Consider the following 24,389-nt stretch of genomic DNA (forward strand, 5'->3'; position numbering starts at 1 on the left):
TTCTTGGAGGTTATGATCTTTGTGATGTGAAAACCCCTGGCAGAAATTCAAATACACATCATTTCCAGCAGGATAGTAATTTGAAGGTTCTGGGAACCTAAAAATGTTAATCTGTAGATGCCTATCAGTAACGATTAACTACGCAGTAAAAGTTTCCTATTAAAAATATTTAGAATGGGCTAAACTATTTTCTGTCCTCAGGAAATCAAAATAGTTTAAAGATATGTGCAAAAAAATTAAGAGGCTCTGGAAAAAAACAAACAAACAAAACCAGACCCAAGTCCAGGTTATCTAATTTCAGTTGTGAAGTGGTTCTTCACACCACTTCCCTACAGTAATGGATTGAGGGGAGTTGGGGAGTTGTGTGTCTTCATACAACACTTTAAGTGACTAGAGTTATTATTGAAAGAAAGTAGAAGGAAAGCTGTAGGTGGTTTTGGTGTAGCAAATTAATTCCTTAGTCAATGGGCACCACATTGAAATCTTCTGGGCCTGGATTACTCTCTGAAATGAATGGAACATCTTGCCAAAAGGGAGAATATTAACCTTAGAACTAAAACTGTCCTCTCTAGACCATGAGGAGGTCAGCAGTATTCTGTTGCTTTGCTTTGGCTGGGATAGTTAAGACCTGCAGGGAACAAAAAAAGAGGTAATTTTCAAACATTACCAGGCAGGAGTTTTGAGGTGTCTGCACTGACCACTAATTTACATTGCTGAGCACATCTCATTCCCTGCAGATGTAGCTGCTTCCTAGCAAGTTTTCATTGGGGTGGGGGGGAAAAAAAGTGTAGGTCTCTTTCTTGCTCTCCCAGAAGGATTTGTTTGTGAGAGTAGTTTCAGTGACTAGTGTTTGTAAATTGTTTTGTGTTAAAGACCTTTTGCTAATTGATTATCGTTTTTGCAAGGAGGTATTTTATGGTAATCGCATTGCATGGGTTTAGAAGCATTTATTTGCTGTGAAACTGTTGCAGAGCACTTTCAGGACACATTGTCTTCCTGATAACAAATAGCTCCTGCAATGAGAAAGGGCTTTTCTTAATTTAAAAGTTCAGTATTGGGATAATTTTTTGTTATTACAGCTATTTAATAATTTCTTCCAAGTAGTTTCGTATTTTCAAGGTCAAGATTTTTTTAAAAGGACTAGTGGGACCCAAATTTCTTTTCACTTCTATCAGAACAACTGTGATGAGGTAATGGCATTCTGCAAGCTGGAATTGGAACAACAAATTATACAGCAGCCAGGATTCATCAGCCAGGGCACGTGCTTTTTTCCCTATGTGCCCTGTGACTACATGACTAATAAAATGCCTATTTTTATTGTGTGTGGTCCAGCTTCAGAATAATAATCATCCTTGAAGATTAAATTAATGAAAAATCAATTTAACAATCAAATATTTCAGCCATAGTGGGTGGCTGAGTTAAGAAAGTATCATAAGTAGAATATAATTTGTTCAGCCATATAGGCAGTTGTTGGGTTTCTTACTCAGCCATCAATTACTGCAAAATGGTAAAGCCGAAATTGCAATTAAATAATGGTTGCAAACCACCCTTAGAGCACAGTCACATGTGGAGACAGCTGTAGTTATCTCAAAAGTGACCACCCCTGCTGTTTACTACTGCTTTTCCTCTGGAGGTGACTGACCTCAGAGCGGAGCTTTTGGCACATGCTGCCTTGCCAAGTCAGCTTCAGCCACCACCAAGCCCTTGCTTGGAGTAGGACCCATCATGAGGACCATCCTGGTGTCTTCCCATGGGCTTGTAACTGCCAGCAGGATGACAGCAAGCACACCTTGTGTTGCTTCTGCCCTGCTTACCAGATGGATTTGCTGTGAGCATGAGCTTTTGCTCACGGGAAGAGGTTTTCCTTATCCTCTTCCATGGGGCGATGCTTATATGGCATGCAGCGTGCCTGTATGCAAAGAGGGATAAGCTTCACCTGAATGATACACTTTTAGTCACTGCTACTGTGACCTGTCTTGGAATGCTGCTGTTCTAACTATTCAATAGCATTTAGTGTCCTAAAATGATTCCATATAACCATGTGTCAATTAGCGACTGGGCTGTAAGAGCAATATTTTCAGCTTTCTGTTTGTTTCCCAGATGGTCAGTGCCCATCTTTGTGACATGAGTGAAAATAATTAATTGTTTCTTGATGATATAATTGCCCTGAGTTTCTGTGTGCCGTAGGACGCTACAGAAGATGTGGCAGAGAGGTGTTGAAATTTGGTCTCAAGATTTTCAAGGGAAATAATGATAAAATAAGAAAGAATTTAGGGCTCATCTTCTCACAGAAAATGGTGACATCACAACACAGGCCGAGCCTTTCCTTCTCATTCAAGTGTTTTGAGTACTTACCATCTCTCACAGAGCATTACCTGCTCGCTTACACATTCAAGGGGGAAGCTTCTCTGCAAGCTTATCTGGCGCAATACTCCCAGCTATGCTGTTTTAAAGCATTTGGTGGCAGGCATATGTATGCAATACACCATGCCAAAAACAACCATCAAAAGCTCAGAGACTTTTATTTTTTGTCTTGAAAGAAGGTGTGGGCTCAGATGTGCTCCAGCACCACACCCCTACCACGTCTTTTCAGTAGTTTTACATGTGGGCGTTTGCTATTAGGTGTTTGCTATTGTTCCAAGTGACAGCTCCACCCCCTCTTTAGGCAAGCCTTTTAAAAATAAAGGTGATTTGCATGTGGAATGCATATTTTAATTTGCAATTTGCATATGCTAATTGACAGTGCATCACAGCGACAAATGGTATTGCACAGAGTCAGCCTAAACTGCAGAGTGACACGAAAGTTTGTCCCTGCTGTGTCTCAGGAATACTTGCTGTTTCACTGGGGAAAAGTCAGGCTTCTTCCTGTTTTCTGACTGCATTTGGGCTAAAATTTACTCTTTATACAGTAAACACCACTTTTTCTTGACACTGTTGAGAAAGTCATTCCTCAAGTGTAACTCATAGCTCTGATGCAGTAAACAAAAATGTTGTTTTGTTAGTGCTACCATTTGCTCTGGTAGATTTGCTCCTAAATCTTCTCACAGTTGCATGAAAACTTGTGTTCTGAAATTCAAGCACTCCTGTCACCTTTCTTGAGATTCTGCAGCTTGGGTGCCTTTATCTCTGCTCAGAGCATGCAGAGCACTGATAACAAGCAAGTGGCAAACACAAATTCTTCAAAGGAAAGGTTGTGGGTGACCTTCTTGTGAGTGGCTTCCACGTGAGCACCCCCTTGAAGGACATTGAGTGGAGCAGACGGCTTATGACATGCCAGAGTAAAATGTGAATGGGATGACATACAAGTGATGAAACTCGGGGGGAAAAAAGCAGGTGGATATAAACAGAGGAAGAGCAAAAGTTCAGCTCCCCTATGCAGCATCCCCACGCAGAGCGAAGACTTTCTGTGAAGTTGCCTCTCTGAGGGTGCAGCCTGCCATCTGCCTCGGAAGTGGTGAAGTTTTAGGATAAATTAAAGGTGAAAAATGTCCCTCAGAGCCACTGCTTGTGACAGCATTGCACACCACCTCATGGGAAGAGCTCTGGGAAACCGAACTCCTGCTGCTCTGCCAGCACGCCGTGCGTATGTTTAGGAGCTCCTGTTTCACCCCAGTAGGATATTGCCTGAGTGCGTAGGCACGGAGGGTTAGCCTGAGGAGATTCAGAACCACTTTGCCAAATGTTTATTGCTGCTGGGAGGGAGCATGTTATGTAGACACAAAGCACATACTGCAAGAGACCTTTTTCCAGAAGTGTAGGTCCCTACATGCCAGTAAGGATTTCTGTAGTAAGAGGTGTCTCTGTGTGATGTGGCGAACCCAAACCACCCCATGAGTCTTCTCTGCAGTTTCGTGGCATACCTTGTGCCATGTTGTGCAATCAGTGTGGGCACCTGCTGGGTATGGAATCCAGGGGGGAGGAGTCTTTAGTATCAGCTTGGTTGCTGTTGATTTTTTCCTGTGTTAACTTGCATGCATTCAAATATATTTAATGAGTTAGCTATAAGCTCCAAGCCATAGCTTAGGCCATCAAAATAGTTTTACTCCTTCCCAATGGCAAACAAAATAGCCATCCCCTTTTAGGAATTGCTTGTGAGGTTCTTGCAAAGGCAGGAAACACCAAGACTTTCAAGCTCGAAAGCCTGTGAGAATAAATTTCCTCATATGATTTTTAGCACTTCCTAAATCTAACCAGATCTGAGGTATGCAAGAATAACCTTTTAATTTGTATCTCTAGCTGTGCTGATGCCAGGAACAGGAGGATGGGGGGGTGTGCATAAAGTACTGTGCAAAATACAAGAGTGCTGATCCAAAAATTTTAAATGTCATGTTCAGTCCAAGGTTTGTTCAGAGGTCTGGGAACAGCTCCTTGGGTTTTGGGGATTTTTTTTTTAGTCTTGAATTAATCCAGAATTTTGATAAAAAATAATATGGAGAATTCAGGTTGTCCTGGGAAGCAGCTGCAGAGCAAAGGCCAAGTTTTGTGAGGTTGCTGGCAGTGTGCTTTATTGACACGATCCAGACGCACAGGGAGGAGAAACAGTGTAGCAGCCTGTCCTTCCTTTATCTTATAACAAAGGTATGAATTGCTTCCTACCGAGCTGACTCTCAGCTCCAGACCAAGGTGTTTGGTTTGTAAACACGTAAGTCAGCTAACTATTCACTGCAGCAACTGACACACACATCTGTTCCTAGATCTTGAGTTGTGTCTGGAATCCTGCTGTCAAAGACAAACATTCTTAGTTGTGGAACACGTACAGATAATTTACAAATAGATACAAATTACTTGAAAGCCAGAGGGGTGTTTCAAGTGTGTGTGCTTGCAGGGCCGTATTTGTATGTTCACGTTGCAAGGGGAAATACCTAGTTTGGTTTTTTTTCATTTTATTCAGAGCCCTGTTTGGCCATAACAAATATGAAAGGCACCAAACCGAACTGGCTTTCCCATAGCAGCTGATTCCTGTATGTTTCTCAAAGTTGTTAGCTATTGAAAAGAATATGTTTAATTTATCGAGGTATTTTGAATCAGTCACATGCTTGATAAGATACCAGAACACAGCTATCAGTCCAGATGTCAACAGGGATGCTTGTTGGTAGTATTACACTGCAACCCTATCAAGACAGATGAAAGATAAATGTTATTGCTAAACCTTTAGAGAAGAACTTCCCACCTTGAATTTCTTCATTTCTGTCAGAAAATATATTCCTAGAGATTTTTTTTTTAATATGCTTCCAGCATGGGATGATAAAGTGTGTACATATTTTCTGTCGTTGACTTAGGAGCTGCTGAGTTGGTATTTGGAGCACAGGGCTTCTGGTGATCTCATGGATCACCAGTAACTTGGATGTTAATAGCAGTGAGTAATGTGTAATTAAATGCAAGCACCACCTCTGTAGCTGTCTGCCTGTTTGGTTTTGGCAGTGAGGGTTTTTTATGGGGCAGGGCAAAGATCATGTTATGCTTGTCACTTTTGTATGGTATTATTATTTATTTTTCCCTTAGGTTTTTGTTTTGGCTGTTTCCAGGCGCAGGTGTTGGTCTGGGTGGGCACCTGGGCTGATCCTGCCTGGTGGTCATGTTTTGTGTTCAGGGGAGCCTTGGAGCTGCCCTGACAGTGGCAGTTCAGCATTGCCGCAAGAACTTCTGCTTACCTGTAGTGGTTCCAGAAATCCCAGTGAGTTGTAGCAAAAACATATCAAGAAGATGATATAATGATTCTCTGTGACACGTGGGGAAATTGTGTCACACAGCCAAACAGAAAACAGAGGAAGAGGCTCTTCCAGCTTCAGTGCAGATTTGTTACAGCACGTATTAGTGATGTTGTCTCTTTCAAGTTAAGAGCATTCTGCATTACTTGCTGCATAAAATTTGATTAAAAGCTATGTCTAACGTGTGTTCTAACTGCAGCTTATAAACCTGTTACATTGCTTGCCCTTCTCTGAAGTGGTTCTTTATTTTTTGATGTTGTTTTGTCAGACAGCTGATTTGTGTAGCTGAGCACAGGGCACTTGCCTTCGTCTTAAGGGTAATAAACAAGCTGCATTTTTACATGAAACAAAACATTTTTAAATGGTAGAATATTTCCCTAATTACATTGTCTAGTGTGTTGAATACCTTTTTACTTTCTCTGCAGTTAGCTTCCATGAGCTTGGAAGAGAAAGAGAGTGGGAAAGCAAGCTTTGCTGCAGAAAAAAAGAGAAATCAAAGCCAGCCACCAACAGCTTTTTGAGAAAAAGTGTTCTGGTTGTTATCAAACATGTATATAGCTGACAACTGATATTATCCACTGGTGAGGTATTGTTCAGCCAGCCACCGCATGAAATTACCAGAGAAAGCATGCTGGCTATCAATCCACTTGTGCTCTATGCAGCTGGAGGATTTGGAGCACGGCATCTGCATCCTTTGTCGTATCGCTGTAACCCCTCACCTCCCACCAGTTCTCCAGACACACTCCCCACTGCGTTAGGTCCCCTTTGATACACAGATCAACACATTTCACCTCTGATGCTGTTCACCTGAATGTGGACCGTGCTGTGATGCTTGACTGACGGTGCTTGAGCGTGAGGTCCTGTGTTCACACCACCTACCTTTCTTGCCATGAGAAGTCTTCCAGTGCTGGAATGGCACTGCACTTGCCTGTATGGCAAATGTCTCTGTGAGCCCTTTCTACCCACACGCCAAGCTGACCAGATGCTGTGTGGCTGTCTTCATCTGGCTTGGAGCCCTAACAAATGTGTCCTGCCTCTTCACAGGGCTTTCTTGCTCAGATGCGATGGCACACTGTGCAGGCTTTTGGGTTAGGTGCAGTGTTAGCAGAGCAGGCTGGCATCTGCCTTCAGTGTGTTTTATAGACACACTCATGGCTGTGCTGGCACTGTTCTAACCACACCTAAGGAGTAGCTTTAACCAGCTTGAACTAGCTGCCATAAGTACTGTTACTAACTTTCAGTAGAAGGCAGATTGTGGAGAGCTGCTGAAAGCATTCAAGAGGAAAAGTGAATTCTCTTTGTGCTGGGCCCTGTGAGATCCTGGCAGCCCATCCTGGTCCTCAGGCTTCTCATCAGGCAGGGTGGTGGCAGTGTGAGGTGTTACCCAGGCAGATACAATCAGTCAGGCAGGGGGGTGGCTGTGTGAGGTGTCACCCTGGCAGATACAAACTGGACTGAAGTGAAACCCAGGGGTTATCGGAGCTGCAGCTAACGTTGCTGATGATTTTGCCTGGATGTAAACCAGGAGCTTTGGAAGTGGCAAAGCTATCCACTGCACATGGTGCTTTGTCTCAGTCACTCGAAGTTTCTCTTTTAATGTTTCTAAGGGTAAAGGGACTTATGCATTATTCAAATCAGTACTTTCTCAGTTGTTTATTCTTCTCTCATATAGGCTGTAAATGTTTAATAGTATTTCCAGAATACACAGAGGCATTTTTTGGTTGGTGGTGTTTTGTTGGGTTGTTTGTTGTTTTTTTTCCCAGGCCTCAGCTTCCCATCTCAACATGGTTCAGAGGAGAGAGTGGAGATCAGAAACTGGTAGAATCACATTTGTAAACATTTGTGAAGAACCTTAGACCAGCAGACATAACACAACAGATCTTCCTCCATGCTTTTGTAGCAATACTTGAATATTTATACAATCCAGGAGAGGGGAGGATTGCCAGCATAATGGCCAAATTCTTTGCAAATGGTAATTGGTGTGGTTCCAGTGGCTGGTTTAATTTTCATGGAACTGTTGGGACTCCAGATCAACATGGGATTAGCCTAGGTGGTTGCTGTGAAATGTGTGGGTTGCCAGTTAGCCACCACCAGCATGGACACACCACAGACAGGCAGGCACCCATTTTCCATAGCATCTGAGCTTTGGCTTTGTGCTCTCTGGCTGGCTTGTCCTGCTCCAGATCAGCTTCAGTATCTGCTTAAAAGAATTGTGGCAGTATTTGAGCACATGGCAAATATCACTTTATCTTAATGTCATTTTGCTTGTGCTTTCACGTAATTTTTTGTTTCATGCCATGTTTAGTATTCTTCTAGGTCAGATGAAGTCAGGGGTCAAGGGTGTGCTTGATTTAATACAACTGGATGGTTTGCCTGGTTTTTGTCTGTTCCTCTTTGTGCTCTGCCATTTGAACGTTACATTTTTGCCGTTATTCCTCGAGACGACATTTCTGGGTATCATTCCCTGTGCCGTGCCAGTCCCTTGTGCTGGTGCAGATTGCATTTGTTCATCTAAAAAGCCTGTCCTGCACAATTCCTGTCAGTTTTACGGTCTTACATTTTGTCATTTTCTGCTTGAGTTTGGTTGTGGTCTGTTATGTTTTGACAGTGGTTTGTCATACAGCTGTGAATAACCTCTTTGGCTTGCCTTTAAAACTTTCTTCTTTGCAGTTGTTGAACAAAACTGGAATACTCTTTCTCCAAAGAGAATGATTAGCACAGACAGCAGCATGAGTGGCTGTGTGCTGCGAGCAGGCAAGCCATTTGTTCTGGCTTTATTCACTTTCAGAAGGCAGCTTTTTAATGCAGATATAAATATTCTGTTTGCTAAAATATTCATCTATAATAGATCTTTCCTGGGGAGTGCTGGGGTTTGGGTAATATGATGTGGGAGTTTCACAGTTAAAACTAGAACTTGCCCATCCAAGGTATGTCTTTTGTTTATGGAAAAGGGACATGGGGAAGGCTTATCCTATCCAGCCTGAACACTCAGCTTATACCATAAGCAGCCTCAGAACTGTGCCTGCCACAAGAAATTCTGCATTTTTCAATGTGGGTAAAGGTCTGGCCTGCTCTGTGCTGCTAGAAACTAAACTCACTTGTTTAAACAACAAATTGTATGGGCTCTGAGTTTTCATTTTGTGATTGGTGAGCAGAGTGCCTGAGTTCTTTGAGTGTTGTCACTGATGAAAGCTTGAAGCTTGAAGCCAGTACAGGACTGTGCAGGGTCGGTGCTCCGAGAGTTGTGCTTCAATTTGAGGTGCTGGTTATGAGACCTGTGGGAAAGCTGAGAGTTCAACCATGAGCCAACAATGTGGCATTGCAGCAAAGAGGCTTCTGGGTTGTGTTAGGGAGAGCTTGAGGGAGGTAGTCTTTCCCTTTGTGCTGGTGAGACACATCTAGAGTAGGATATTCAGTGTGAACTCACCATTTAGAAAAAGAACAGGGAGGTACTGAAGCAAGTCCAGAAAAGAACCAGGAATATGATCAAGGGCTTGGAGGATCTGCCATATGAGGAGAGGCTGAAAGAGCTGAGACTGTGCAGGCTGGGGAAGGGGCATCTTATCAGTGTGGGTAAGACAGGGTAAAGAAGATAGAGCCAGTCTCTTCTCAGTCTTGCCCAGTGAAATGGAAGAGGCACTGGGCACAAAGTGAAACACAGAATGTTCCATTTCAACATAAGAAAAAGCATTTCCCTCAAAGGATGGTCAAACCCTGGCACAGGTTACCCAGAGAGGTCATGAAGGCTCCATACTTGGAGATACTCAAAACTGGACACAGTCCTAGACAAGCTGCTGCAGGTTACCCTGTTCTGAGTGGGGGGCTGGACCAGATGATCCCCAGATGTGCCCTCCAAGCTAAGCTACCATCCAGTGAAAAGGATCTTGATCTTGCTTGGTTTCCATATCTCCTGGTTCACACTATCTGAGCCTGAGGCTGAATTTTGCAGCAAGCAATTCTTTTAAGACTGGTAGTGTGCTGCCTGTGTAATAAGGAAAGTATTAAGAGGAATTTTTACTGTAATAGGTAGGCTGGCTGAGCCTGAATGAAAAACTATGCTGATGCAATCTAACTTTCTTCTGAGACATGCAGAGCTTTGTGGTTACTTTTTGACTGCTTTTACCAAAATGAATTACAGTAAAATGTTGTCTCTCTTCAGAGAGATGATGGATTTAAGACTCAGTTGCAGATTACGTGTCTATGAGAATAAGAGTCATAAGGTGCAGGGAGTTAAGCTGAGGTCTAATTGTCATGAAGTTTCTGTTACTTGCTCTTGATTCAAGTGTGTTTTAGAGGATTGAAGTGGTAGTTACAGACTTTTGAGAAAAGGAAACACTGGCAACAGAATCAGAATTGTACAGGCAAATCCTGACTGAGGTAAAAAGATGTTAGGAAATACTTATTGGAGAAAAGGCAGAGTCAGACCTAGCACAGTGACCAAATTCCACAGGCTAGAAGGAACTAGAGGGGGAACTGTATAGTTTAAAATTTATAATGTCTATGGATTCTACAGATTTTTTTTTCTGGATGCTTGAATGGTGCCTGGTAATATACTAGGCTAGTACACTGCTATTAATAGCACACTAGTATTCTCTAATAGATTATTATTATTGCTACTCTTGTAATAGATCTTTAATTATTTAACTTAAAATTTAATTTGTACAAATAAATAAAAATATTCTGTAAGTGGCAATTAATCATGCATTACAATTTTTATTCTCTAAGTAGTCTAAATGGTAGGATCTTACCCACTAGACAAGGAGAAAAATAGGATAGGTCTCTGTGTGCCAGATTCTGCCTTGGATACATGTGGGTGGTTTAATCAACACGGCCCACACATCTACAAGACAGAATTTAGACTTATTAGACTGCCTTTTCACTGCCTTTCATGCCATGCTGTCAAATCCCCAGCTTTTTCTGGCAACTGGCAGATGCGTGGTGTTTGACTTCGCTCACCAGGTAAGGGCTACTGAACATGAACAGGCTGCCTTGCAGCGTGTCCAGAGAGCAGGTTGCAAGACTGAAAACCAGAGCTTTGTCGAGGGAACTCTCCCTCCCCATCCCGGCCAGAGGGACTGGGAGGGAACCCCCCTGATGTGTTACTACATTAGGAGAAATTTGGACAAACAGAAGTGTGGGCAGAATAACAGCAATGGCATCACCACGTAACTCCATGGTGTTTTGCTCTCTGTGTGCTGGTTGACTTCAGTTACAAGCCCCATATGTAAATGAATGGCCCACACAAGTATCAGTTAGCCCTGCCCAGCAATGTCAATTAGCAATTGGCAGGAAGCTCAGGTTTTCTTCTGCGGTGCTCAGGAAAGTTCATTTGCAATCGCTGGGAAGTTGTCTTCTGGCTTCCTTAGCCCTTGCATCTGGCTGAGAGAGTTGGTCATTACATCTCTATTTAATTAATGAGATCTAACTGTGATAATCTCTCAAGCAAGAGATTTTCATAGCCTGCCTAGAGCTTTGCAGGACAGCTCAACATTTTGTGACAGGAGACCGAAAAACCCACAGCCCCAACTGGTGGAGTTCCTCCAGCCCATCCATGGCGTGTTGATGAGATAATCAGCTGCAGGCTGCAGCAGACCTTCCAGACTGAGCTCCTTGAAGCTAGAGGCACAGGGTGGTTTTTCTTTCTGTTGCCGATTCTGCGGAGCTTTTAAAGGCTTCTTATATTTTATGTTTTTATTTGTGTCTGGTTTATTACTTATTTTATATTCTAGCTCTAATTGAAGGCATAGGACTTGACAGGATTCAGAGCTGCAAAAACCAGCCTGGAAGCAATAAAACCAATATTTTTATTTCACTGATTAACACTTCCATTGTTTCACTTCTATACCAACTTGACAGTTATCTCACGTGGTGTATATGTTAAATTCAAGTCTCTGCCCCTGAGAGCTGCTGCTTTAAAAGCAGCATATGGGTAGTTCAGTGAGCAAGGAGGGGTTTGCTATCAAACCCTACGTCTGCAAAGAGGCCGTGAACTTTCATTCTGTAGAGAGGGCATGGAGATTTTGACAACCTATCTTTGGGACACAAAGGGAGGAAGTGTTCTTCCATTCCTAGCCCACGAATAATACCAGTTTCCTGTGAACTGGCAAAACATGTTTACTTTCTATTTGATTCAAATCTTCCTTGGGAAAAAAACCAAAAAGCAACCCAACAGTGCCATCCCCACCCCAAGGTGTGTGGTGGCACTGCCATTGTATTGCAGCCTTCTGTAAAAGTGGCCTTCTGCCCAATAGCTTGTGCGAGGCTTGCAAAAGCCTGCAACTTCACAAGCTAATGGCCCTTCTCACCTACAGATCGTTGGACTCTGGCTCAGTTGGGGATGGAAAAATAATTTTAGACTTAAGCATGTTCCTGAGAGAAACCTCAGGGAAAGGTATTTAAAAGGGGAAATAAATGAAAAGACAGCATGAAAATAATGACTGCTAGGATCAGGCTGACAGAGGGGCACCCCAACCATTATTGTTGCACAGCCAGGCCAAAAAGCAGAAGTGTGACCTAAGTGCATTCCCTCCCTGCGAGGCAACCCTTGGGCCATTTCATATGTCAGTTTAATTCTCTTTCTTCAGAATTCCCCAGAAATGGTGCTTCAGAAATTATATGTACCACAACTGTTACTGACCTATAAAGCTTCCTGTCTGTGTTTGTAGATTGAATTAATTGATTTCTGAACTGCTCATATCTGGGGAGTGTCTCTGATCTACCTGTATTCATTCCATTTAAAGTTGTATTTATGCCTCTGATCCACCAGGAAGGTACACCAAACCAGCCAGGCTGTTACACCACTGAACAGGCTGAAGCTATGTCATTCCAGTGGGTGACAGCATTATATTTGTGCAAAATAGTCACTTCAGAGATGTCTTTCTTAGAGACATTCTCATATAAATAGCTATTACCTGTTGCTAAATCCAGCTGATCTTTGTCAGTTTGCTTTGCTACCTGGGGATTTGCTAGTACAAATGGAGCAACATTTAGGGGGCAGTGCCTGCTTCTCATGGGAAATACATCCTCAGTAGTCAGCTAGGGATGAAGGATGCTGGCCAGGACAAAATGATCATTTAAAGCAGCATTCCAGTGTTCTGGAATTAATGCCTGAACACCAAGAGGCAGGTAAATTTTCCTTCTAGTATGCCTGAGATGTTACAATGCCAGGTGCTACATTTTGCACTGTGAAAAGGTCTTCTCTGGGCAATGTGACTGTAAGAGCCTGTTAGTATTTGTACAGATGCAGACATGAACCTACCTCTGCTTTCCTAAGCACAAGTATTGGGCTCAGAGCCTCGGCAACAGCAGTCATGGCTATTCTAATGTGTTCTTGCAAGAAAGGAAGGAAATCGCTTTTGCCCCTCTCACATTGCTGTGCCTGGGAAAGAATTGTGTGTGTGTGTGCAGCGGAGCTGGGGGTGTGCACACCTACGTGCCTCAGTACTCACAGACAAGGAGAAGTGCTCTACACTTAGAGTGCATACAGTTTGCCACAATCTCCAGACTTTGTGAGGCCTTTTCCACAGCCAGTTCTCCTGCAGAAATAAGCTTTGCTAGCACTATGGAGAGTTTCATGTTTATCCTAGAAATGAAATAATCATTTAAGCTATGCAGTGCTTCATGAAGAGAGATGAAACCTTGAGCTTGCTTCAGGCTTTTGTGTCAGGGCAACATGGTGAGCCAAGGACAGCTCTGCTTATTAATGCAGGTTTCCAGTGGTGTCTCTTCTGGAGCTGAGTATTGGACATGATGGTTTATACTGGACATCTGCATTAGCTGTTTTCAGTTTTACAGACAGGTAGGGTCTGTATCTGCATTTGTGGCTGAGAATCAGCTTCCACGTAGCATATTCTTGTGTGTGCCTCCACTCCTCCTTGTCCCTTTGGACCCTCACTTTGTTGTTCAAGGTAGCATATCCCTGTGCTAAAGAGAGAGAATGGTTACTAGGACAAGTGATAAGAATGAGGTATTTAATGTGTTTCTGGACTTCTTCTATGTGCTGTAGCTGTGAAGAGAAGGCAAAACGCAGCACCACATGGCCATGCTACTTTGGGGAGAGTCTGTAAACTGCAGTTAAAAGAGGGACAAGATATTTGTGCTGTGCATGAGTCACATGAAGAGAGGTTTATCACAATCAGTAGGAATGCTGGATTTTCATATCACACATTCACTGCTTAGGATGATTAGCAGGAAATTTAATTTGCACTAATTAGCCTTAGGGGAGCACGAAATTAACTTGATGAGTAAATTTCACATTTTACTGTATTCTGCACCATCACGGAGAAATTTGAATTGAAGCCTGAGCTGAGGCTGTGCTGATACACTGGACTTCAGTTTTTCCAAATTAAATTAGAAGACTGTGGAAAATTAATATATGCATGGTGAGTGGGTAGGGACTTTTAGGAGGCAGCGAATAGCTGTTCAATTCATTCATTGTTGTCAGCTCCTTCCAGAGAATGTGCTGTATTTTTCTACATTGAATTGCATTAATGGCTAATATTACAGGGGGAAAAAAAGTTGTAATTCTCTGTATTATTAGAGCAAAACCTTTATGAAGTTCTAATGCCCTGCATTTGTGCATTTTCACCATATGATGTGCATTATGACTGCACCTGCAGTACTGCACACTGTAATGCGCAGAGCGGCAGCGGTTCCCACAGCACGACTAGGAGAACACTACACTTTTTAATGTACAGCACCCACTTGCAAATCCATTTCTAGGGTCAGGAGCCTTTGTTCACATGCTGGCAAAATTCCTATGAAAACAATTGTTTTTAGAAATCAGTCTCAAAAGTTTGCAGCAAATGAGCGAGGCATGAGTCACCACATAGCTGTGACAGTCAAACAAGAATTAGAAACTAATAAACTCTGTAATCATGCCTGTTGATGGAGACTTTTCTATCTCATCCTTCCAAAAACACAGTTTAGATTGCTTGGTTTTTCCCTCTGTGAAATGGAGGCAATTTTTCTGTATCCACCACTGAGAATTACTGTGGATTGATTAATGCATGCAAAGCAATGAGTCATTTGGTATGGAAGTATTGGTCTATTATAAACTGAAGTGCTCTGTCATACAGGGCTTGTGGTTGCATCCAAATGTATCTGTAAGAAAGGAGATGAAAAACATCAGTTGCATACAAGATAATTACCTTTGATGTCAGTGTTTCTGCTAGTTTGTGCATCTGAAGTACACTCAGAAGCTCACTATAACTACGTTTGGAATTAGACCTTCTAGTACCTACTGAAACTGCTATTGAAGTGAGAGATGTGACTTCAGTGACAGTTTTGCCTGAGGAAGTATTGCAGAATGGGGTGCCTTGAGTCCCTAGTTTGGGATTGAAGTCATGCATGCAAGCTAGTTGAGGTGTCTGCTCTAATCTGTAACATAAATATTTGTGGTCTAAGTAGGACCTCAGACAGACCTGTGGGTATTCACTTGTTGTGTAATATATTGTATTGTATTCTCAGGTCCTCCAGGACTGATTTCTCAGCAGTAGCCCTCCTGTTCGATCAGGAGTGCTTGTGTATGTGTATGCGTATCTATAACACACATGTGCCATGCAGAGGCAAAGATGTGTGTGTGCACAGCCATCCTATCTCAATGCACTTTGCCTTTTGGGGTGTGCCAGTATATTCTGTAAACGCTCCCCACTTGTATTTGTACATTTGTGAGTAATATCCAACTCTCAGCCATAACTGACGCCGTGTGGCTTTCTGTATAATAATTTCTTTGGGACAAAAAAACTTGCAGGTGGTTTCAAGAGTGACTCTAACTCACCATCAGTGTAAAAAGATTCAATTCCATTCAAGTCCCTCTGAATGGAATAAGTCATTTTCATGGATTTCTCTGGGAGCAGAGCAGCTTTGTTTCTCCAGCAGACAGAGAACATGTATTGTATTCATTAAATGAGAGTTTGATTTCCTTGCACTTAAAAATTGTTCATGTCCTGTTAGCAAATGGTTTGAGATTTTATAACCTAGAGCATTTGCTGAATTCTGCTTTGTATTTTCCTCACAGCAATTGGAAGGACCCTCATTCCTCGTTATTTTAGCACTGTCTTTGAAGGAGGTGTAACAGACCTGTATTACATTCTCAAGCACTCAAAAGAGTCATACCACAACTCATCCATCACAGTGGACTGTGATCAATGCACCATGGTCACTCAGCATGGAAAGCCCATGTTTACCAAGGTAACAGGGAAGACTCAATAAAGCATGTTGTTGTTTTTTCTTTCTCTTTTTTGGTGTCTGTAAGGGTGAAACATATTGACAGTTGCCTTTTTCTGGTGGAACTGGGATTATTTCTAATACTGAAAACACTGCTTTCTATATTCATTACACAACTGGAAAATTCTGTGGGCATGCTTTGCAATTCTCCCAGAAAGACTGCAGGAGATTTCTAGAACCATAAGCTGTATGTAAATTCAAACTGCCTATCTCCTTTTCTCTGGGCTTGATTTTAAAGCAACAATGAGATTTCGTGTTGCTGGCACCTACCATTGGGATACTATGAGTTATATTTGATACCTATCCAGTCCAAGGACTATAAATCTCAAGGAAAAGAGTGATTTAATACAGTTGGACGCTGGTCCAAAGGGCAGTGAAGTTGATGGAAGGAGTCAATTGATTCAGACATGCTCTGGGTCAGGCAGTCAGTGAATATTCAATATTTGTAAATGATTGCAGATTGTCTTCGTGCATTGGCCACTTCTAGTCCTGTAATTAGACTGAGTGTCATATATTTAAATAAAATTTTTTAAAAACAGGCACCAAAAAGGTAGAACATACAAATTAATGTCTTGTTTTATATGTTACAGAAACTAGTTAACTGTTCTACAAAATGCAAATGTCCCCTTTCATGGAGGAAGGGAAATTCAGACCTTTCCATCTTGTACATGTGCATTTGAATGAATGTTAACCTTTGCTTGGATAAAGCATAAAAGGAGAAGGGTCAGCAGGAGGAGGGAACCCACCCATGCTGTCCTTGGCCTGCAGGACTGTGGAGGCTTTAGCACCAGCACCGTGACCAGGGCTATGTGGCTCACACTGTTTAGCATGAATGAGTCCCATCCTTTTGTAACATCTTCCCTGCCACCTTCACTGCTCTTGGGAGGGGGGCTCTAAGAAGAGGGAGAGGTAGCCACTGATGTGCTGTGCACTGGTGACCAGGGAGGTGTGCATGTAACATTGTCATAGTTCCAACTCTCCCAGTCCAGCCCTGTGACCTACATAGACAAGAGCAGTGAGAGGCAAGTCAGCAGATATTCCTTGGCAGCACTTCTTTGCCACCTCCTTGCCCACAAGCATTGTGTGTGCTGGCTGTGTCCAGAGGACATGATGAGGGTGTATGGTAGCAGCTTCTCCACAGAGCTTCCTAAAGTGATGTCTGTGTCATTTCCCTACGTGTTAGCAGCAAATAAAGGAGGTTGGGTTTGAATGAGTACATGTGAGATGCTTTTCTCAATTCAAATAGTTCAATTACTTATCATGGCAGCACATGGCAGTGTTGCTACTAATGGGCTAGTGTCCAGCCAGTCAAAGGCAGACTAGAAGAGAGACCAGGCTGGGTGTGACAGGGCTGCATTCACCTCTCATGGCACCATCCCGTTGTGTGAAACGATCTCCATCTGCTGAGACCCTGGCAGGGCAATCTGACATTGCTGTTGCAGATTCCAGCATAAACCTGTGTGTCCCAGCAGGAGAGTGCAGGTGGGGATGTGATTTGGAATCTAGAGGGAAACTGTGTTAGTGAGAGCAGATTTGAAATAAAGTTGTGGTGGAATAGGGGAGGAAAGAGCATTGCACTTGCTCAGAAATAAGGTAGAGCCAAATGTCTCAGCTCTGTGTGTGTGTAACTTCTAACATAGACACTGAGGGGGCAGATCTTAGACCCAAAGGTGAACTCTTACTCTCAGCACATCAGTGGTGGAACAAAGCAGACCCCCCACAATAAGCAGCACTCCAATGGACTGTGTAGCTCCTTAGACCAAGTCTGAATTTGACCCAAGGGTGTTTTCAATGCAAAAATGCAAACTATATTTGTTTGTAGCTCTTTCGGTTCCACAGACAGCTTCTAAGCTGCAAATTCGCTAATTGTAATATAATGGCTGAAACAGTGCTCATCATGTATTGAATCAGGAACCACAGCTGCATTTTATTCATTTCAACATTTTCCTAGGTAGGGCAACTCCCTGCATACTGCAGGACTGGAGGAATATAGAGAATGGCATTTCCAATACTTTGGAACAAGTATGGCTAGAACCTGCCTAACAGTAAAGATATGACTAATCCAGCTTGGCTTTAGAGGGCAAGAGGTACTTGTAACATGCCACACACTTGAAAATTAGTTTTAGGGTATGATTAAATGCTGTGGAGAATATAATACAGTCCAATGGTAAAAGAAGAAACTGAAGCCCTGACTGCCATGTGTTTACCTGGCAAATACTTCATTTTTTTCTCCAGGTAAAGGAGAGCTTTAGGAGTCCTCCCAGATCTCTGCTTTCACCATGTATACTGACACTTCAACTTTATGTGCAGGCAGACTGTTTTCCTGTATTTCCCCACAGACTGGCAGAGCTTTGCCTCCACCACTGGAGCAGTGAGCACCCCGTATCTGAACTGTCCTCTTCCTGCACTGAGCCTTGGGGCCATCAGCTGGGGTTTATAGGTGAAATCCTTGAAACTCAGTGATTTTAATCCTTACTTACAATCCCAGGCATTCCCCATGCTTGTATAGACTCTAAGTTTATTTTCAAGCAAGAACTGAGGTTTGAGAAATGGTATTTGATAGAGGGGGAAGGCTTCTCAAAGATGCTCTGTGTTAGGAGGCTGAGAGTCTGTACAAGAAGGCACAGAACCCAAGCTGGTTTTCATAGGTGGGAGCAGTTGAAATTCCTGCAATTAATAAGTGCAGTGAAGGGGTTAAAAAGCTATTGGTTAGTTTGAGAAATGTTCTTTTTTAGTTTTTTTCCTGGCCTAGTCTAGAGCAACCACGTGATACCCTGAATGCCTGCCAGCCTCTTTCTTGTTGATCCTCCGGAGACCATCTGTGCTGGGGGCATTGATTAGAGTGTGTCTGCTGGGATTACATCTTTTCTGTTGCCATGCCAACTAATCAGCTGATTTTGGTTACCACAGAAACAAAATGTCAGAGCTCACAGTACGGTAACATGAATTCAGCACAACAGAAAATGTTTTCTTAATTGGAGACCCTTTTGATTTTTTGGATTCTATGTAAAAGGCAGCTTAAAAAAATATAAAATAAGAGGCCCGTTTAAAACAAGAAGTGTGCCAGTTTTATTGATTCAAAGCACCGCGTAAAATTCTGCTCTGCATAAGGAAATTAAATTCCTTTATAAGATGTATACATTTTTACCACTGTAATATGAGCAATGTTTCAGTTTTTCTATTAAAATTTGTTAAAACCAGTGCACGTAGTAAAACTCTTAAGAGCTTAAAATGAGAACCATTTGAGAAGCCACAGGTACCAGTACAAAAAATGTCTTAAGCCTGCAATATTTTCATGTTAACTGGTCAGTAATCAGGGTCTTTGGCCTCAGCACAGTAATATTAATAGAAAATGTTTTTCCCCTTGTGTGAATCCTTATGTGTATGCATGTGTACCCCTCTGTGATTCTCATCCTAGTGAAAACAGGATGAGGAAATCAAAATCAGGGTCAAATGACAAAGTGTCACATTAAGCATTTGAAGACATCACTAAGGTGTGTTGAAAAGGGCAGAAGAAAACCTGTTGCAAGGTTCTCCTTCATGGGTTTACAGTAATTTGTTGTATAGTATGCCTGTTCAAATTACCTGCAGGGAAAAGCAGGAGGAAAACCTCTGATGGCATTAAGGGAACTGTTAAGCAGAAAAGCCAGATGTTGCCCAAGTGGGAGCCAACCAGGACTGAGCTGGGGCTGGTGAAAAGGCTCAGTGGGCTCAGGTGATTGCTGGTGTTCCATTGGATGTTAGTTCTGGGTAAAGCTTTGCTTTGAAAGCTGTTACACCCTTTTTCCACAATATCTCTGTACTCTGCACTTGCAAGTTTACTTTGAATAGGAGTTGTAAGTCTAATCATCCAATGTGGAAAAAAGTGATCAACAACAGAAGAAGTTAATTTTCAGATCAGGATCCTTCGCAGTACTGCACGGCACCCTAGTCAAGACACCATGCTGGGTGTATATTTCGCAGCTTAAGGAAGATCATAGCCGCAGCAGTTTTCCCACATAAAAGCTGTGAACAGTTGTTTAAAAGTCCCCAGTAATTTATTTTCTATTTCATTTCCAGGTAGTACCCACTTACTGCATTTATTCCTTCCATATTTTCTCTCTGTTCTTAGACAAGACCCCTCACAAAGCTGTGTGAGCCACTTCCTGTGGAAGCAGCTCTGTTGTCCATGACCACAACCTTTCCTCTGCTGCCCTGGCTCTCAAACCTGCTGTGGCAGGACAGTTCATACAGCCTGATGGTCTGTCTTTCCATGGAAAGGAGGGGGGGGATTAATAAAAGTAGATAAGAGAGATAAAACTTGGGATTAAATGTCTCAACAAAAAAATAAAAATCAGGAGCCTTTGGGAAAGGCAAAAAAGCAGGGGGAGGGGGAAGGAAAAAATTCAAGTTTGGCCACAGGCATTCAGGGTATTGCATACTCCAACAGGACATGAAGGGAAGGTTTACATGCCCAGCTAGTGTAAGGAAGGTATAATGTAAACCAGGCTGGGAATGACCAGTTCAGAAACTTGATGTCAAGCTGCACCATACTCGCCACCAACATGAGGCTCAGTCATCAATTAGCAGCGGGAGGAGGAGAACTGATGCAATAAATAAGATTTCTGTGTTTGTGAAATGCTCTAAAACCTGTAACATTATAAGTTACTGTCCTCGTGGTTAGGCACGTGAAGTCGTTTTCCCACATTCCTTTTTTCTTCCCCAAGGGAACAAAACAGAATTAACCTGGCAGAGATGAGGAATAGAATACTGCTCTGTATTGCTTAATCAATGAGACAATAGCACTAAACCCAAAATCCCAGGGAATTTATTCCATGCATTTTGTGTGTTCCAGGTGTGCACAGAAGGACGTCTTATCTTGGAGTTTACTTTTGATGATCTCATGAGAATAAAAACGTGGCACTTTACTATTAGGCAGTACAGAGAATTAGTCCCACGCAGCATTCTAGCCATGCATGTAAGTAATCCTTTTTTCACTTGACCTAATGCAAAGAAATGAGATTAGGTTTGTGAAGAACTCCAGCAAATTTCACACCCAAGGCAATTAGCTATAAATATTTTGTTTTGCCTGCAACTACATCTATTTACAAGTTCTTTCCTCACTCCCTTGTTTCTCAGTGCTCTATTATTGCCACTGTTGCTATGTTTTCATTTTGGTTTAGCACATAGTTTTCCCTTTAATCCCATCTGCATGATTTGGGCCCAAAATCTGTTCCTATTGATATGAACTACACCAAAGTCAGTGAATTCTCATCATTGTAGGTATGAATTGTATTTAGTCCTGAGATGAAGCAAATTATTGGAGCCCTCGTGTGAGCCAGAAAATAAGTAATAACCATATATTTCCTTAGAAGCCTTTAGCATTTTAATCCAGATTGCCTTCTTTTTTCACATTTCAAGGCTCTTCTTTTGTACCTGAATGAAAACACACACATCAGAACATGACAACATTAAACATGCTACAAGTTGAAGTCAAAACATTGTAAGGTGAAGTGTTGCAGTGAAACAAAGGACATATTCTTGTGGCCACTCTCGGTCCTGCTCTGTAAAAGCACTCCAAAGAGTAGAGCTTCATATACAAAATTAACTGCAGAATTACGGTTTCAGCCCCAAATATGTGTCTGTATTTTAACACTGAGTTGCTCAGAAATCTATAGGTAAAGATACATTCTTTATGATGAACAACTGAGGAAGCCTGGACTGTTTTTAGAAGGCTGTTACAAGCCTGAAGAAAATAATCTTGAAAAGCTTCCCCACCATTTCTGTCCCAGGGTTATCTTTTATTATAGAGGGCTGATCTTCTGAACTGTTCACAGTATCCCCTTAAGGGACAATGAGGATGGCCATGAGCAACATTATGTATGTAGGGGACTGCTGCAATTCAAAGAGAGTGGAAGCAGGTTCGCCTGCAACCAGCAGGTATTAATTTTGGTAATGAGCTTGATCTCAGTTTAAAGAGGAGGCTGGTCTGACAGGCAGAGCTCCTGGCTGGGATCAGAGGACTGTACTTGCATGTTTCCTGTTTAATTCTGGGAAAAGAACTTAGACCAGAAGGGTTCTCCAGCTTGTCCTTAAGGCTGCTTTTGTGCTCAGCTCTACTCGAGGTGCCTTGGTGAGTTCTCTGTTCTTCAGTATCTTATCCCCAAAGAGAAAGTAATTCCTTCTTTATTGCTGCCCTTATCTGCTTAGGTGCCTGGAACTTCCAGGTAACAAATGAAAGGCTCAAAGTGAACTGAGATCCTTCAGGAAGCTTTATGGTCCTGCTCACTTGTACCCCTGTGCACGACTGGACTCCTAGGTGGATGGGCAGGGACAAAAGAAAGACACTCTGAAACAGTCTTTATTTGGCTCCAATTTCATAATGTTTTACACTTTCCTGTGCAAGCAGAACTCTCTAGCTTATTACATGCATGTAGCCTCAATGTGTAATTCAACCATAGGAGTGGCACCTCTTTGCAGAGAACCTTTCTGCACTCCACCAAGCATGTAGAGAAAAACAAAAAAGCAAAGTGAAATTCTTTTTTCCTCTGTTGTTTAGGCACAAGACCCTCAGGTGCTGGAGCAGCTGTCCAAAAACATCACTCGAATGGGTCTGACAAACTTCACCCTCAACTACCTCAGGGTAAGCACACTATAGCTGGTGATTATGGTGAGCATTTTTTTTGAAGTTGCTGTTAGCTTTGAGTCAAGGTAATAAGAGCAAAGCCTCTGTTGGCCAGGTAAGAAACGGACCTAATCCTGAATGAGTGTCAAGGAGAAACACAGAGACTGTAATAAAAATGTAGCTGCTGACAATGTGCCATTAATAAGGGTAAGAATTTAATCATGGAGCTGAAGCAATATGTTTTTAGCAGTCCTTCTTCTCAGTTTTGAATAATGGCTTCATTTTTTGTAAGCAAGAATTTCCCCACTGTTCCTTCACTGTCCCTGGGAATGTGGCAGCTCATTCTTATTAAAAGCTGCCTGTCTTCTCCAGTTCTTCGACCTCCCCACCTCTCCCAGGCAGAGTCAGGGCTGAGTGAAATCTCAGCTCCAGCCCTGTTTACATCAGTCCCTCAAAGCAGTCCTCACTTCACTTGCCTCTGGGAGCCTGAGCTCCCCCCTCAGCCCCGCTCTGAATCGAGTGTGTTTTTTATGATTAAATAATGCATTTGTTCCCATTGCTTTTTGACCCTTAAAGTGCATTCGAAGTTTGGAAGCTTATTTTTATTTTTGAAAGTATTCCCAGTGTGGGCTTACAATGCATACAGTGAGATAGGAGTTGGTGGAGTTCAAATTCTGATGTTTTTTTGTTTCTAGACATGCCATTAGTAAATGATGCAAAATTGCTCAATGATACACCAAGCTAACTTCACCAAGCACATTTGATTTCATTCCTTTTAATTATGTGAGTAGTTATTGAAGATGCTTTTAAAGATAACAATAGCTGTAGAAAATGCAGTTATTTTCAGCCTAATGTAGAGTTGTCCCCAACAGTCTGTATTTTAACTGCACTTCGTTTGGGTCCATGAACCTTGTCATACATTCCTTATGGATGGAGTCCTACCCAGAGAGTGTTCTCATCTGCAGAGAGGAGAGTGTCCAGGACTGAAATGTGTGGTGAGCTCTCTCTGTCTCCCCACAGCTTATGGACAGGCTGTAGTTGTACTTTGCCAGTGCAATGGCCATTCCTGTTTGGTGCTTGTGTGGTGTTGGCATTGAAGTTACTGTTCAAATTGTAGTCTGAGCTGTGCAGGGCAGGTTTGCTGGAGAAGAAGAACATGGCATAAAACCTCAGAGGTGTGAAACATTGTGTTAGAATTTCCCCATGCATACATTCGAGAGTAATATGTCTGTGTTGTGCGTGTTGTATTCTCGTGGCTAGTTTAATCTGTGCTTTGGTACAGAGAGTGATTGTTGTGCTTTGGCAACATCCCTAGAGCCACACTGTCATTGTCTTGAGGTGAAGCATCCTAGAGCAGGTTCTGCAGACACCCCACTGGCCATTCCTCCTCAGTCACGCCAAGTTTTGCATTACATCCTTGTGGCAAATCAAGCAGCAAGCACCTAGCTTTGGTAAGATGTTTCCATGTCTTCTTTCCAAATTATCTGTGACACAAGGCATTGCCCTGCTTTGGAGGTCTTTGGCTCCCTTGGCATGATCAGATACACTGGCAAGCACTTGGGCTGGCCCACGTCAGCCGCAGTACTCATTTACCCAACCTCCACAAGGCTAGCAGCACTATGCTGCATTTGCAGCACTGTCTCCAACCTCTTCTGAGTTGTTTGTGGTGTATTCTGTAGCTGCTGAATTTGACAATGTGAATGAGAAAGGCAGGGTCTCTGTCAGGACGCAGCTGGCATCAGGCACCCATGCTGCTCCCTCCATCAGCAGCAAAAAACAAAAAGGCAAGAAAGGGTGGGGGGAGGGAGAAAAAATTCCTTGGGGAAAAACCCTCAGATCAAGGTAAGCAC

At 42.5% G+C, this 24,389-nt stretch overlaps 1 protein-coding gene across 10 annotated transcripts in view; it reads left to right on the plus strand.

Moving 5' to 3' along the window:
• Positions 1 to 24,389, plus strand: part of LDB2 (LIM domain binding 2) — a 321,316-nt gene that overhangs the window by 256,256 nt on the left and 40,671 nt on the right. For all 10 annotated transcript variants that reach the window (XM_054172153.1, XM_054172155.1, XM_054172156.1 and 7 more), the window contains 3 exons: positions 15,727 to 15,899; positions 20,770 to 20,892; positions 22,474 to 22,557. In XM_054172153.1, the coding sequence (XP_054028128.1) occupies positions 15,727 to 15,899; positions 20,770 to 20,892; positions 22,474 to 22,557 (380 nt within the window). The remainder of the gene's footprint in view (positions 1 to 15,726; positions 15,900 to 20,769; positions 20,893 to 22,473; positions 22,558 to 24,389) is intronic.

Source organism: Dryobates pubescens, chromosome 23 (assembly GCF_014839835.1).
Source record: "Dryobates pubescens isolate bDryPub1 chromosome 23, bDryPub1.pri, whole genome shotgun sequence".
NCBI lineage: Eukaryota > Metazoa > Chordata > Aves > Piciformes > Picidae > Dryobates > Dryobates pubescens.